Source organism: Cetorhinus maximus, chromosome 15, assembly GCF_964194155.1.
Source record: "Cetorhinus maximus chromosome 15, sCetMax3.hap1.1, whole genome shotgun sequence".
Taxonomy (NCBI): Eukaryota; Metazoa; Chordata; class Chondrichthyes; order Lamniformes; family Cetorhinidae; genus Cetorhinus; species Cetorhinus maximus.
In genome coordinates, this window is record NC_135893.1 from 71,175,486 (window position 1) to 71,192,209 (window position 16,724).

Here is a 16,724-nt window from a genome sequence, read left to right on the forward strand (position 1 = left end):
TTTTCCATTTTCAAAATCCCACATCAACTTCACCTCTTTGAATAAGTTTTCCAATTAGCACCAAATTAAATATAGTTTTATGACTGTGGTCCATGTCTATTCATAATTTGGTTCAGATGGCGCAAGCATTCTTCACATTGCAGCTTTCACAAATGCATTTTGATTGGTCATAATGACACAGTTTCGATTTATTACAGTGACAACTCTTCTGCTATTTGTTTCCAGCCCATGGGTATCTTCTCCATCCTGGAAGAACAATGTGTGTTCCCCAAGGCCACTGATGCAACGTTCAAGGCTGCCTTGTATGACAACCATTTGGGCAAGTCCAATAATTTCCTGAAACCGAAAGGCAAATCGCAAGCTACCTTTGAGGTTATCCACTATGCTGGCACGGTAAATATTAGCCGCTTCAGGGGAAGTACACCACCCTGAAATTCAAAAAAAAGGACCTGGTGGTGGTGGGTGTTGGGCATGGGCTGCAGTTAAATTGGTCGACACTAATCGCTGCAATCAGGCTGATGGCAAATCCACTCTGAAATGAATTGGAAAAGAAATTTGGGCATGGTGTAAATCGAGCATGCTGATTCAGTGACAGTCCATTTCATGCTGTGTCACTGACCAAATACACCCACCTCTTCACTTACACCTAACTAGCCATTTACAGCATGGTAAAACAATTCTGCCAAATCCATGCTTTAGATCAGGCTTGTCCAACCCGCGGCCCACTATTGAGCCTATCAGCAGCAAACATGGGAGAGAAGCAGGCTGCAATTGGAGGAGCAGCGAACACTGGTCACTGCAAGTGTGTGGAGATAGAGAGAGAGAGACAGTCTCTGGAGCTCATGGGGCCCCCCACACACCACATTTTCCCATGCCTCAGGCTGCTTTCCCCTGGCTCCGGCCGTTTTCCCCCAGCTCTCGGTGCTTCCCTTTGTGGGCACCCACGTTCGGGCAGCGCTAGGCCTCTGGCCTCTTTCCAGGTCTCTTCTCCTGCTCTCATCACCCCTATCTCCCTACACCGCAGCCGATTTAGTGAGTGAGGATAGGTAGGTGCATGAGAGTGGGGGTGGGTGGATGAGTGAGTGCGTATGAGGGTGGGTGAGAGGGTAAGAGTGAGGGCGGGTGAGCGTATGTGTGTGAGGGAGAGAAAGAGAGATATGTGTTTGCGTGAGAAAGAGTGTGTGTGTGTGTGAGACAGAGAGAGAGAGGTGGGTGTATGTGAGAGAGAGGGGCTGTGTGTGTGTCTGAGAGAAAGAGGAGTGTGTGTGAGAGAGAGAAGGGTGTGTGTGTATGCGTGAGAGATAGAGAGGTGTGTGTGTGAGAGAGAAAGAGAAGGGTGTGTGTGTGAGAGAGAGAAGGGTGTGCGTGAGAGAGAGAGAGAAGCTGTGTATGTGTGTGAGAAAGGGAGGTGTGTGGCTGGGTGTGTGTGTGAGAGAGAGAGAGGTATGTGTGTGAGAGAGAGGGTTGTGTGTGAGAGAGAAGGGCTGTGTGTGCGAGAGAGAGAGAAGGGTGTGTGTGAGAGAGAGGAGCTGTGTGTGTGTGAGAGAGGTGTGTGTGAGAGAGAAGGCGGCTGTGTGTGTGTGTGAGAAAGGGTGTGTGTGTATGTGGCTGGGTGTGTGCGAAAGAGAGAGAAGGGTGTGTGTGTGAAAGAGAGGGGCTGTGTGTGTGAGAGAGAGAAAGAGAGGGGTGTGTGTGGGTGTGTGTGAAGGAGAGAAGGGTGTGTGTGTGAGAGAGAGAGAGAGGGGCTGTGTATGTATGTGTGAGAAAGAGATGTGTGTGAGAGAGAGAGGGTTGTGTGTGTGTGTGTGTGTGAGAGAGAGAGGGGCTGTGTGTGGGTGTGTGTGAGAGAGAGAAGGGTGTGTGTGTGTATGTGTGAGAGAGAGAGGTGTGTGTGTGTGTGAAAGAGAGGGGCTGTGTGTGTGTGAGAGAGAAAAAGAGGGGTGTGTGTGAAGGAGAGAAGGGTGTGAGAGAGAGAGAGGGGCTGTGTATGTGTGTCTGGGTGTGGCTGGGTGTGTGTATGAGAGAGAGAGAGGGGCTGTGTCTGTGTGTGAGAAAGGGATGTGTGTGTGTGAGGGAGAGAGGGGTTGTGTGTGTGTGTGTGTGAGAGAGGGTTGTGTGTGTGTGTGAGAGAGAGAGGGGCTGTGTGTGAGTGTGTGTGTGAGAGAGAGAAGGGTGTTTGTGATAGGTGTGTGTGTGAGAGAGAGAGAGGGGGCTGTGTATGTGTGTGTGAGAAAGGGAGGTGTGTGTGTGTGTGGCTGGGTGTGTGTGTGAGAGAGAGAGGGGTGTGTGTGTGTGAGAGAGAGAGAGAGCTGTGTGTGTGTGAGAGAGAGGGTTGTGTGTGAGACAGAGATGGTTTTGTGTGTGTGTGAGAGAGAGAGAGAGAGAGAGAGTGGGGGAGGCTCTGTGTGTATGTGTTTGTGAGAGAGAGAGGGGGGTGTGCATGTGTGTGAGAGAGAGAGGGGTGTCTGTGTGAGAGAGGGTGTACGCTTGAGAGAAAGAGGGGTGTGTGTGTGTGTGTGTGTGTGTGACAGAGAGACTGGGGAGAGAGGGAGCGAGGAGTGTGTGTCTGGCTCAATCCAAATCTCAGGGTTCTTATTCACCCTCAACCCCACACACCAACAGGCACTCTCACCCACTCTCACAGTGGGTGAGGGTGAGTGGGCAAGCACCTTGAGACTGGGAGTGAACTGAACACACACACCCTTTCACACTCTAATGGTCGTCTTTATTTATTACTCATTTTTAAAATTATCAGTTTATTGTTGTGGATTTTTTTTGTTCAGCAAGTTGTTTCATTTCATATGACAGCTATCTTTTTGAAATTCATGTTTAATGTTGTGCCAAACCTTATCTTTCCGAAATTTGCTCATTGGCCCCGAGTGTGAGAAAAATTGAAAAGTGCTCCCCCCCCCACCCCCACGCGAAAAGGTTGGACAAGTCTGCTTTAGATAAACCCCAATATTGTCCTCAACTTATTAAACCTCACGAAACCTGGTTGAAGAAAATTCCATAATGAAGACATGCTGCGCCATGGATCACGCGTTCACCAGCACTGACACAGGAAGTGATTTGTGATGATAATTCCAAGTGTGATAACACACTACCCTTGCAAATCATCATTTATTCTTATGTGTTCCATATAGTAATATTGTGCACAAACAAATTCCACATTAGTTCATAATCACTAGAGATATATTTGTAATCTCAACTAACATAATTAATGAACTCTCAATGTTGATGCTGGTTGATAATGATTTAAGTTGCTATTCTCGAATCTGTAAAACAATTGTCTTGATTTATCCAGAGTAGATTTTAATTTCAACATGGCTGGCTTGATGCAAGTCATTTGGTCAGGAAGGTCAAATGCCTCAGGTGAATTACATGCACCCATCCCACCCCTGTGAGTTACAGTCTTAATCAGACCAAACCAGCGGTGTGTGCAGTCGGGAACAGAAGAGACCCAGAAAGACAAATGATCTTTTTTTAAGGCTCCTTGTGGGCCAGGAGGAACAGGATTACTCCCCCAAGGCCCCTTAAAAAGCATTGATATTCCCCTTGTCCCATTGTTCCCTCCCCCCGCCTACTCCGGAACCACAAGGCCTTTCCAAACCCCTTCTCTGAGCCATGGTGAGGCCCAAGACGGAGATGATAAGAAATTTTTTGTCTCAGAGGGTTGTGAGTCTTTGAAACTCTCTTCCCCAGAGAGCGGTGAAGGCAGGGTCACTGAATATTTTTAAGGCTGACATAGATAGATTCTTGACTAACAAGGGAGTCAAAGGGTATCGGGGGTAGGTGGGTATGTGGAGTTGAGGCCACAATTAGATTCGCCATGATCTTATCGAATAGCAGAACAGGCTTGAAGGGGCTGAATGGCCTACTCCTAATTCATACGTTCATATTTCTTCTGGACCTTCAGCCACCCAACTTTCCATTTCTGCCCACCTGTCAGTTACCACTTCCTGCTAATTTCAGGCAGGAGACTGATGGGGTCTACAGAGATAAATGAATTAAAATTTCCGGGACCTCACATTGCAGACATTCGGATGCCATCCAACATAGTAACTCTTTTGGTTGAGAAGATGTTGGAATACAACGAAGCAATGGATTAAGCATTCCACTACTCAATAACAAGGGGGGGATAGTTGCCTGAAGGCTCCCGGGTCCAGTTAAAGTTGTCGTTGGTGTTAATACTGTACTGCTGTTTCTCCTCTCCAGGTTGGCTACTGCACTCAAGGTTGGCTGGAGAAGAACAAGGATCCCTTGAATGAAACTGTGGTGGCTCTTTTCCAGAAATCTCCCCAGGCTCTGCTGCCTATTCTCTTCAAAGAAGAGGAAGCACAAGGTGAGTTATGGAGAACGCAAGGACATCTGTAGGGTGAGCCTGAGCCAGGCATGAGCAAAAGATGGAAACCAATGCCATCAAGTGTTGAGAAGTGAGTAATACAAGGATAAAATATAATTTCATCTCTAAGTTTCTTGTTAGCTTGGTAAATGTTTTAACACTGAAGAATTTTTGATTGAACCTCTGTGAAGCAACTTGGTATGTCATTCTATGTTATGGGCATTGTTTAAACACAAGTTGTTACTGCAGCCAGGCCTAATGCATTGAGTGAATTGCGACAGCAAGTGAAAGAGGCAGTAGCACTAATTTTACAGAAGCACAGCTGGGTGACCAAGGCAGAGGTGAAGGGAAACTCAGGTACACAAGGTATAGGCAGAACTTAAGCCTGACTTAAGCACTCCAGACACCTGACATGCTATCTGTGCTCGGGCATGAGGTACCCATTAACATTGAGTTCCATCTTCTGTATTAAAACTGTGAGAGCTTTTTATTTATCGAGTGCAACTGTTTATTTGACAAAACCATCTCATTACAGCTGGTACGAAGAAACAGAAGAAAGGCTCATCTTTCCAGACAGTTTCTGCCTTCTATAGGGTAAGACCTCTGCACAGGTTCCCCAACAGAGACAGTCGGCACCTTCTCTCTCTTCCTTCTTCTGTATTATTTTGCCTTTATTGCAGCAATTTTTATTGTGCCATTTCTTGACATTACAGGAACAGCTGAACAAGCTGATGACAACACTGCGCAGCACAGCTCCCCACTTCGTCCGATGTATCATACCAAATGAAAACAAACAGCCAGGTGAGTCCAACTCTAACAAGCCATTCTGCCAGGATTTATGCTCCACACAAGCTTCCACCCATTTCTCTTCATCTAACCCTATCAGCATATCCTGCTATTCCTTTCTCCCCTATGTTTTTATCCAGCTTGCCCTTTAATGCATCCATGCTATTTGCCTCAACTATTCCTGGTGGTAGTGAGTTCCACGCTCTCACCACACTCTGGGTTATCGAAAATATTTTAATAACTAGGGAACAGTTTGCATTTAAATCAAGCTTAGCTGTTGCTCAAGAACTCTGTAGAACGGAAATGAATGGGAAGTGATTTACCAGATTGGAATTTGAAGATTGAGTGATAATGTTATCCATTCAATAACGTTAGATGCTGGTTCAACTCCTGTTAATGGGAGAGTGTGAATTTTATTCCAGGTCTGTGTGATGCTGGCCTGGTTCTTCACCAGCTGGCCTGTAATGGTGTGCTGGAGGGAATCCGTATCTGCAGGAAAGGCTTCCCCAATAGACTACAGTATCCTGAGTTTAAACAGAGGCAAGTATCTCCCAGCCTACTTCTATACCAGCAGCACATAGTCAGCACTATTTGATTTAATATGATATAATAACACAACCTACAAGCCCGTTGGGGTCACTGGAAATAAGTTGTCACCTTCCACTTATTGCCATAAAAATCAACTAATTCCTTTTGTATAACACCTTGAATGTCAGAAAATGTCCCGACATCCTTCACAAGAGCGTCATCAAGTACAAAGTTTGGCACCAAGTCACGTGAGGAGGTCTTGGGACAGGTGACAAAAAGCTTGGTTAAAGAAGTGGCTTTTAAAGGAAGAACAAGAGAGGGGTAGAGAGGTTTAGGAAGGGCATTCCAGAGTTTTGGGTGAAATCATAGCCATCAATGACAAAGTAATGAAAATCAAGATGTGCAAGAGATCTCTATTGGAGGAATGCTGAGATCGCATAGGGTTGTAGGACTGGAGGAGGTTACTGAAATAAGGAGGAGCAAGGCCATGGAGGGATTTGAAAACAAGGATGAACATTTTAAAATTGAGGCATTGTCAGACCGAGAGCCCATGTAGGTCAGTGAGGACAGGGATGATGGACGAACAGGTTAAGATACGTGCAGCAGAGCTTTGGATGAGTTTGAGATTGTGGAGGATGCAAGATGGGAGGCTGTCCGGAAGGGTATTGGTTGAGTAAATAGGTAACAAAAACACAGATAGAGTTCAGCAGCAGATGGGCTGAGGAAGAGGCCGTTGCAGGTAATGTTACAGAGAAGGAAATTGATGGTCTTCATGATGGAGAGGATGTGGGATTGGAAGCTCAGCTCAAGATCAACTGGGACACCAGAGTTCTGATTTGCCTGGTTCAGCCTCAGACAGTGACCAGGGAGCAGGATGGGGTTGGTAGCTAGGGAACAGAGTTTGTGGCCTCCAAAATCTATTTTTGTGTCTTACTCAATGAAAAACAGAAAAATAAACTTAAGTTAGAAAGTTGTACACTTTTTACAATCTTTATGCCTGCATAAAATTTGTATAATTTAACTTTTTTTTGATTAGGTACCATATCTTGAACCCAAATGTCATCCCTAAGGGATTTGTTGATAACAAGAAAGCTTCAGAATTGGTCCTTGGCTCCATTGGCCTAGACATCAATGAGTATAAAATTGGACACACAAAGGTAATGCATCATTAGGTCAAACAGGAAAACTCCTCTTGAATTTTAAAATTAAACAGATGTTACTGCAGATATGAGGGTTCATTTGGGATAAAGGATGGATATTATCATATTGCTTTTTAATTCAATTGTACATTGAGATTTGAAAAAACACTTGGTCTGAGATCTACTACCCTATTATGAGCACCCTTTTGTTAATCCACATTGACTGTGCCTACAACAGGGGTTTTCCAATGATCTTCTGGTAATTGTGTCATCGATCCTCAAACACAGAGGCCTGAATTTCTGCTCCCTGGTCGGGAGCGCAGAGTCAGGACAATTCCAGGCCCTTTATAGCTCCTTACAATTCCAGTGAGCTTGAGAGTTCCAATGAGTTTATACACTTTTTACACACATTCATGTCTAATTTTAACAATTCCAATGGACACCTTACCTCTCCCAATGTGTACCTGACCTCCCTAAAGGTGTCCTGAGACCATATCCAAAGGGGTACCCTATCTCTCCAAAAGGGTACCCCACCTATCCAAGCAACTCCGCAAAGTTTAGATCTGCTCCTACCAGGTCTAACCTGTACACATTGTGTTTCACACAACTAGGTCACCAAAATCAGACATAGGTGGGGGCAGCTTCTAATTAACACAGACAGCTGCCTCCGCAAAAAGCACGTGCACACAGCTGCCCCATTCCTGCAAAAATGGTAGGTGCCATGTTCAGGGGTGGGACTTCTGGATGTCGACCTCCTCCACAATTTTCCTCCTCTGCAATGGTGAAGAGGCACTCCTTAGTTGCGAAACTCCAGGTCAGAATGTTTCAATCCCAGTCATAAATTGGAGATGATTGAAAGAATTGACAGAGTGGACAGAGAGAAACTATTTCCTTTGCTGGAGTAGTCCAAATTACAAGGCGGCATAATCTTAAAATTAGAGCTTGGTTGAACCAAGGGTTCATAGGTGATATCAGGAAACACTTATTCATGCAAAGGTTAGTGGAAATATAGAAATCACTCCCCAAAAAAAGCTGTTTGAAGCTGGGTCAATTGAAAATTTCAAAACTGAGGTGAGAAAATATTGTTCGGTAAGGAAACCAAGGTTGGCAAATGAAGTTCAAATACAGATTAATAATGATAGAATTGAATGGAGGAACAGGCCTGAGGGGTTGAATGATATTCTTCTGTTCCTGTATTCCTTTGTGCCAAACCAATTCTGGATTTACTCCAGGTTTGCATCAGAAATTAAAAAGAGAAAGATGTGTAAATTTTCAGAAATTTAAAATATATTTCTTTTAGTCATGATTGCACCGATCCTTTGTGTTTACTACTGGGTTGGGACGCTGATAGTTTATCAATGTTAGATGTAGATGTGGCCAAATCTCCCATTAGCATTTGTTATACAGTTCATACGTGTTGTGTGTACTTCACAGGTGTTCTTCCGGGCTGGTGTTCTGGCTAAACTAGAGGATTTCCGTGATGAGCGACTGGCAAAGATTATGACAATGATTCAGTCTCGTTCCCGTGGGCTGCTGATGCGTATAGAATTCAAAAAGATGCTGGAGAGAAGGTGAGACTCCACAATCAGTAAAACTTTACGCATGAATCCTACAATTATGATATATTGTGCATAATCTTGAAGGAATATTTTTCATGAAATCATATATAGGCACATGGGCATTGTGAGAAAAAAAAAAAGGCCAAGGACCATTTAATTCACCTTCTACCATCCTGGTAGTCACACAATACAATGATAATGAGGCTGTTAGTTAATCATAGCAATCAATCTGTATTAATTAGTCTACAGTAGACCCAGACATGAGATGAGGAAAGCCCCAGTGGTGGAAAGTATTAAGAACCATTGTTCTAAAGGCACCTTTTTCCTCTCCAAGCACACCACACTTAACACTGCATGCGTATATATATTTGAGGTTTATTTTGTACAAACCACACAATCACGTAATTCAAATTATACACATACCTACAGTCTATAAAACAATCCACAACTTAGTTTGGAAATTCCTGGCCAGCCTCTTGGGGGCAAAACAAGAGCAGAAAGCAACTTCAACCCAGCCTCCCGAACCCTCCCTAAGACCCAAACACCTGAGTCATTTGCACATTTTGGGGGGCACACGAATGATTGATGTGTGAAAGATTGTCATGTAATGACTGAATAAAAACTAATGGGAAGGTGATATTGAAATTAGTAAAGAGGAGGCTGTTTCTTATCTGCTGCTAAGATGTACCTTTCTTACACTATTTTCTTTCCAGAATGGCACTAATAGTTATTCAGCGCAATGTCCGCAAATTCCTGCAACTACGCTACTGGGGCTGGTGGAAGCTTTACACTAAGGTATTTATTACAATGAGTGTTTTTTTGATGGCCTGATAATATCATGCAAAGGATAACTTCTGATGTTCTTATCCTGAGATGTTAGGGGCTGGGGTTTTCCGGTCCCGGGAATCAGCGTGGGCAGGATGGGAAGTTTGATGTACCAGCCAAAGTCCCATTGACTTTGGGTGTGAATTTCTGGTCCCACAGCGGGCAGGACTGGAAGATCCTAGCCGACATTTGATTTCCCAGCGTGTGTGAGCTTACTTTACCACAGGCAGAGGGAGAAAGGACGCTGACATTTGTCTGGATGCCTCAGGTTGAGGATAGGGATACAGGTCACTGCTCCTGAACACTCACTGATTGCTCTTGCTGGAAGTGCACGTGGGTTGTCGTTGGATGAGAGTGGGATCAGTTTGGGTTCTGATGCCTTCTGGGGTGAAACGCTTTTTGTCACCTGCATAATGACCACAAGAACGTGGAACCCACCACCACAAAAAATGGCTGAGATGAATAGCATAGATACATTTCAGGATGAAGCTTGATAAGCCTGTGAGGGAAAAAGGAATAGACAGTTATACTGATAAGGTTATATTAAGAGGGGTGGGAGGAGGCTGGTGGCAAAAAATGCCAGTATAGACCAGTTGTGCTGAATGACCTGTTTCTGTGCTGTGGAATTCTGTGGAATTCTACATAAAACTATCTAATTGAGGGACTTCTACAAACAATTCACCATATTCAGAGTAAATGAATTCAAGACAGGCAAAGTGTCCCTAGGGTATGTTATTCATATTTCCTGTGAATTCTATTGAAGCTCGCAGCACAGGATGTTGCAATGTTTTGGAACTTAAAAAATTACATGACATCAGACCTTGTTGCAAGATGTCACCAACATCACTAAAACAGATGATCTGCTCATTATCACATTGCTATTTGTCAGAATTTGCTGTGCAGAAATTGGCTGCCATGTTTCTTATGTTATAACAGTGACTCGACTTTAACAGTACTTCATTGGCTGTAAAGTGCTTGGGGACAACCGGTGGTCATGAAAAGCACTTCAAAATGCAAGTCCCTCCTTGTTATTGAAAAGTGGCACTGTCTAGCTTAAAGTGCAATGAACAAATTAACCGCAATTTAAAAGAAACCTCTCTCAGTCTCGGGACATCTCAAAGCATGACTTCCATAGAGAGTAGAGTAAATATCAAAAATCTTCACATCATTACAAGGGTGGTGATCTTTCTTCCTATTTTACATATACTTGCCCTGCTGCCTCTAACTTTGTTATACAGCAATTACTTTGACCTTTCTAAAAAAGATCTGTGGAAAAAGTTGTGTCCAAAACCCGTGGCTGATAGTAATGAAAAATAATGACTTCTGTTTATATAACAGTTTTCTGAGCTCAGGACATCTCAAAGCACTTCACAGCCAATTAAATACTGTTGAAACAAAAATAAAAATAGCTGGAAAACTCAGCGGGTCTGACAACATCTGCGGAGAGGAATACAGTTAACGTTTTGAGTCCTTCATCTTCATCAGAACTGAGGAAAAATAGAAATGAAGTGAAATATAAACTGGTTGAGGGGGGTGGGACAGGTAGAGCTGGATAGAGGGCCAGTGATAAGTGGAGGTAAAGAAGAGATTGCCAAAGGTGTCATAAACAAAAGGACAAAGGGGTGTTGATGGTGGTGATATTCGCTAAGAAATGTGCTAATGGTGACATTAAGGGTAGAAAGCAGTACGAGCAAGTGACAGATAGCCCTAGTGGGGGTGGGATGGGGGGAAGGGATCGAAATAGCCTAAAAGGTGAAGATGAAACAATGGATGGGAATGCATTTAAAAATAATGGAAATAGGTGGGAAATGAAAAATATATTAAAAAATATATTTAAAAAATATAAATAATTAGAAAATAGGGGATCAGAAAGGGGATGGGGACGGAGGAGAGAGTTCATGATCTGAAGTTGTTGAGCTCAATGTTAAGTCCGGCAGGCTGTAAAGTGCCTAGTCGGAAGATGAGGTGCTGTTCCTCTAGTTTGCATTGAGCTTCAATGGAACATTGCAGCAGGCCAAGGATGGTCATGTGGGCATGGGAGCAGGGTGGTGTGTTGAAATGGCAAGCGACAGGGAGGTCTGGGTCATGCTTGCGGACAGACCGAAGGTGTTCTGCAAAGTGGTCACCTAGACTGCGTTTGGTCTCTCCAATGTAGAGGAGACTGCATTGGGAGCAGCGAATGCAGTAGGCTAAATTGAGGGAAGTGGAAGTGAAGTGTTGCTTCACTTGAAAGGAACGTTTGGGCCCTTGGATGGTGAGGAGGTGGGAAGTAAAGGGGCAGGTGTTGCACCTTCTGTGGTTGCATGGGAAGTTGCCATGGGAGGGAGTTGAGGTGTAGGGGGTGATGGAGGAGTGGACCAGGGTGTCCCAGAGGGAACGATCCCTGTGGAATGACGCCAGGGGGGTGAAGGGAAGGTGTGTTTGGCGGTGGCATCATGCTGGAGTTGGCAGAAATGGTGATGGATGATCCTTATGAATGCGGAGGCTGGTAAGGTGATAAGTGAAGACAAGGGGGACCTTATCATGGTTCTGGGAGGGAGAGGAAGGTGTGAGGGTGAATGCGCGGGAGATGGGCCAGACACGGTTGAGGGCCCTGTCAACCACTGTGGGTGGAAAACCTCGGTTAAGGAAGAAGGAAGACATGTCAGAGGAACTGTTTTTGAAAGTGGCATCATCAGAACAGATGCAATGGAGGCAAAGGAACTGAGAGAATGGGATGGAGCCCTTACAGGAAGCAGGATGTGAGGAGCTGTAGTCGAGGTAGCTGTGGGAGTCGGTAGGCTTGTAATGAATATTGGTGGGACTGTCTATCACCAGAAATAGAGACAGAGAGGTCAAGGAAGGGAAGGGAAGTGTCAGAGATGGACCATGTGAAAATGTTGGAGGAGTGGAAATTGGAAGCAAAATTAATACATTTTTCCAGGTCCAGACGAGAGCATGAAGCAGCACCGAAGTAATCATCGATGTACCGGAGAAAGAGTTGTGGGAGGGAGCCGGAGTAGGACTGGAACAAGGAATGTTCCACATACCCCATAAAGCAACAGGCATAACTGGGGCCCATGCGGGTCCCCATAGCCACACCTTTTATTTGGAGGAAGTGAGACGAGTTTAAGGAGTTCAGTGAGAGAACAAGTTCAGCCAGACAGAGGAGAGTAGTGGTGGATGGGGATTGTTCGGGCCTCTGTTCGAGGAAGAAGCGGAGAGCCCTCAGACCATCCCGGTGGGGGGTGGAGCTGTAGAGGGATTGGACGTCCATGGTGAAGAGGAAGCGGTTGGGGCCAGGGAACTGGAAATTGTTGATATGATGTAGGGTGTCAGAGGAATCACGGATGTAGGTATGAAGAGACTGGACAAGGGGAAAGAGAATGGAGTCAAGATAGCAAGAAATGAGTTCCGTGGGGTCTGCCAGGACAGTTCTGTTTGTGGATTTTGGGGAGGAGGTAGAAACGGGCCGTCCAAGGCTGGGAGACTATGAGGTTGGAAGCTGTAGAGGGAAGATCTCCAGAGGAGATGAGGTCAGTGACAGTCCTGGAAACAATGGCTTGATGTTCAGTGGCGGGGTCATGGTCCAGGGGAGGTAGGAGGAAATGTCTGCGAGTTGACGCTCAGCCTCGGCGAGGCATATATATGCTTCACTTCAAGTTACAATAAAGAACCCATGTATTTGTTGCATATTGTTTACATTTCTGTGACTCCTGTATCAATCACACACTGGAGGAACAAAGAATATAACTGCCGCCTGTCTTAATATCTCTTTATGTGGCTTGGGGTCAAATTTTGTTTGATAACACTTAGCGAAGCAAAGCTCCTTGTGACTTTCTATTATGTTAAAGGAGTTGTTTAAATACAAGTTGTTCTTATTGTCTGTTTCAGGACTCTCTACTCAATTAAAAATGTGATATAAATGCAGAAATTAAAACAGAAAAAACTGGCAATACTCAGCAGATCTTGTAGCATCTGTGGAGAGAGAACCTGATGAAAGGTCATGGCCTGACACCTTAACGCCGTTTCCCTCTCCACAGGTGCTTGCCAGACTTGCTGACTATTTCCAGCATTTCCTGTTTTTATTTTTATTGTCTGTCCTGAGGTAAATGTAAGCTATGTCTTTAGATACCAAACTGATTCTATCCTGTTATTTGTAGGTTAAGCCTCTGTTGAATGTGGCCCGTCAGGAAGATGAGATAAAACAGAAAGAGGAGGAACTAAGGGCTGCGTTGGCACAGACCAATGATCTCCTTAACCGCCTCAAGGAACTCGAGGAGAAGACAGCAACTCTTTCACAGGAAAAGAATGATCTCTTACTGCAAGTCCAGGCTGTAAGTAATCTGTAACTAGCTAGCAATAAACTAGGTCATAGTCATGTTGACATAACATTCACAAAATTACTCAGAACGAATTTAACCAATTCTACTTTAGTACATGCGTAGTGATTGACTTTGTTGTGGCATTTGCCTTAATTGAAACACAGCATCTCTGAAAGTACAGCACTCCCTCAGTACTGCTCTGGAGTATCAGCCTAGATTTGTGTTCTGGACTCTGGAGTGAGACTAGAACCACAATCTTCTGACTCAAAGGCAAGAATGGTAGCCACTGAGCCAGGATTGATCAAGCAAACAGTTTTGTTCAGTCATCCTCACCTACATGCAATTATGTTTTACTTTTATATATAAAGCACATAAAATACAGGAATTCTGATCATATAATGCCCGCACCTTTAATTCATAAAGCAGTGATTGTACTAGATAATATTAACAAATATTCAAAATTGCACTGACACTGACATTGAAAGGTCAAACCAAGAATTCTGCACTGCATTGAGTACAATTGCACACGAGTTTCTCCTACTTCTTAATGAAAGCTCCTACCCATGCTGTGACATATGTCAGCATATTCATTATTAAAAGGCATTATGATGAAGGAGTTGGGGAGAATTTTGTTTTACTCAGCAAGTTGCTATGATCAAGAATGCACTGCCTGAAAAAATAGTAGAAACAGATTCAATAGTAGCTTCCAAAAAGGATTTAATTAATACTTGAAAATGAAAACAAATTGCAGGCTCCAGGGAAGAAACCGGGGTATGGGTCTAACTGAATAGCTCTTTCAATGAGCCAGCAGAGGCACAATGGGCTGAATGACTGTGTGATTCTATGACATTATCACCTTGCGACAAATTATTTTCACATCATCACCAGGGAATCACCTGTACTTCCCTTTTCCTCTTCCACAGGAACAAGAGAATATCACTGATCTAGAGGAACGTCTTACTCAGCTGATGAGGACAAAGTTGGAATATGAAAATCAGATCTCAGATATGAAGGAACGGCTCGAGGAGGAGGAGAACTCCAACGTAAGCCTCTCAAGTCACAAGAGAAAGCTGGAGGCAGAATTGTCTGACCTGAAACTGGATCTCGAGGGTCTGGAGTCAACACTTGTAAAAACTGAGAAAGAAAAGCAGGTACTGTGAAAATTTACCAGCCTGATTATTTCCCTTGTGATAAACAAAGCAAAGCTATAAGAAGGTCTAATGCAGTTACACTTAAGCCTGGAGACTTATAAATGCCTTCCTACCTGCAGGTCCGTTCAAGACCTTATTTCCCCCCACAACCCACCCCCAGGTCTCACTGATATCCAGCATATCTGTGGACCTGTGAAGGATGTGGATCCTTTCCCCACTCCTTTCTGCCTAGGCTAATTCTGAGCTGCTTCCTGCTGGAGCTTGAGACACCAGCCCAATCCCAAGGCTCAGCAGGGTTCTTAGCAGGTAGGAATCCACCAGAACTGATTTCCCCTGGAGGTCCCAAGTTTGGGCAGTAACAAGATGAAAACTATCCCCCTGTTTTACGTAAGAAGTCCTCATCAGTAACGTGGAATTCTATTCATCCTACAGGCAGTATTCGGACACTGGACAGTTGAAAACCAGGGACCCCACACCACCCAACAGCCTCAAGGCAATCTTTCAGGACACTACACAACCTTTGTCTCAATGAGTGGCATCGCTGCTTCTAAATGCAGAGAGAGATAGACAGCTGGGGCAAGAGATAAAGCAGTTAGATACCTGGCACAGGGGAATAGAAAAGAGACCATTGAAAGTAACCTGATACAAGCAGAAGGAAACAAAACAACTCCTTATCAACGATCTCCACTGGTTTATCAGATTCAAACAGTATGAGGGATGGAGAAGTCTCAGAAGAACTGCTCGCATACACCCTGCAGTAAAGCAGAGTTGATAATGTGCTCAACTCTGACCCCACTGAGGTCAATTGAGAATTTAGAAATTACCATGTGTGTCTCATACTTCTTGGGCAACCAAAAAAAAACATTCTATCGAACTTCCCCACCAGTGAAGGAAACTCCTCAGTCTCAAACAACAGCTTGTGTGTGCACTCGCATACACGTACAAATACATACATACACACATATATACACACACTTTATTAGATATAGTTTAGAGTTACCTTCCAGTCATGACCTATTTTATTCAATTCCACTAGGCTCTGGATAACAAGGTCCGCTCCCTGACTCATGACCTCAATCAGCGAGATGATTCCGTTGCCAAGCTGCAAAAGGAGAAAAGAGCCTTGGATGAACTTCACCAGGTTGGTACAGAGCCACTGCACTACCAGTTCCATTAACTATTTCCAAATTTCCTATCATTAATGCTGCTCTATTACTCAGTGAGATTGTGGCTAAGTACAGTTTGGCAATTTCATAAAAAATATAAAATTGAGCTAAATAACACCTGTACATTGAGTACACAGTCTGTGAAGATGTTATCTGTGAAGATGAAGTTGAATCCTCTGGCGTCAGGATTTAAATCACTGCTAAACTGATGGAATTAAAGCTACTTCTATCTGATGGTGTTCACTCTATAAGAATATCCATAATGTTTACACATGGTTGCTTAGATGGTTGTAGCAACTGGCAATACTTTTCACAAAAGTAATGCTACAGGAATTCCTTCATAATTAAACCTACTGAATGCTGGTGCTTACAAAGTACCATCATTAGTGCTTATTGTTTGATTATGTTTGGTAAATATTTGCAAGGAAAATAAACAGCACACCGTGACAAGATGATTATTTACTCACAGTACGTGGGTGTACCTACACCACATGGACTGCAGCGGTTCAAGAAGGCAGCTCATCACTATCTTCTCAAGGGCAATTAGGGATGGGCAATAAATGCTGGCCTAGCGACACCCACATCCCATGAAAAAGGGGGAAAAAACATAGCAAAGTCTGTTCTTACAGTTCTTATAAAAACAAAAGTGACTGGAATCATCCCTCAATCAAATAATATTTTTGTCCTGTACTATTATTCCAGAAAACACTGGATGATCTTCAGTCCGAGGAAGATAAAGTCAATCACCTCACCAAGACCAATGCAAAACTTAACTCTCAGATCCAAGAGGTAAGTAGTTAGGTTATTTGAAAAATATGTTACCTCAGACCATGGTTGTCCAAGCTTTTTGTCTTCATTGGCCACATGCGTACATGCTACGGGTCCTTAAAGGTAGTACATAAAGTTTAAGTGCACGTTCCCATT

The 16,724-nt window shown here is 43.9% G+C and overlaps 1 protein-coding gene across 1 annotated transcript in view; it reads left to right on the forward strand.

The window, feature by feature from the left end:
* The window catches only part of LOC144690796 (myosin-16-like), a 75,366-nt gene that overhangs the window by 35,706 nt on the left and 22,936 nt on the right, over positions 1-16,724 (forward strand). The window contains exons 14-25 of the mRNA XM_078558613.1: positions 226-393; positions 4,216-4,342; positions 4,878-4,936; positions 5,056-5,143; positions 5,551-5,668; positions 6,693-6,813; positions 8,230-8,366; positions 9,068-9,149; positions 13,322-13,495; positions 14,407-14,634; positions 15,671-15,775; positions 16,503-16,589. Of these exons, the coding sequence (XP_078414739.1) occupies positions 226-393; positions 4,216-4,342; positions 4,878-4,936; positions 5,056-5,143; positions 5,551-5,668; positions 6,693-6,813; positions 8,230-8,366; positions 9,068-9,149; positions 13,322-13,495; positions 14,407-14,634; positions 15,671-15,775; positions 16,503-16,589 (1,494 nt within the window). The remainder of the gene's footprint in view (positions 1-225; positions 394-4,215; positions 4,343-4,877; positions 4,937-5,055; positions 5,144-5,550; positions 5,669-6,692; positions 6,814-8,229; positions 8,367-9,067; positions 9,150-13,321; positions 13,496-14,406; positions 14,635-15,670; positions 15,776-16,502; positions 16,590-16,724) is intronic.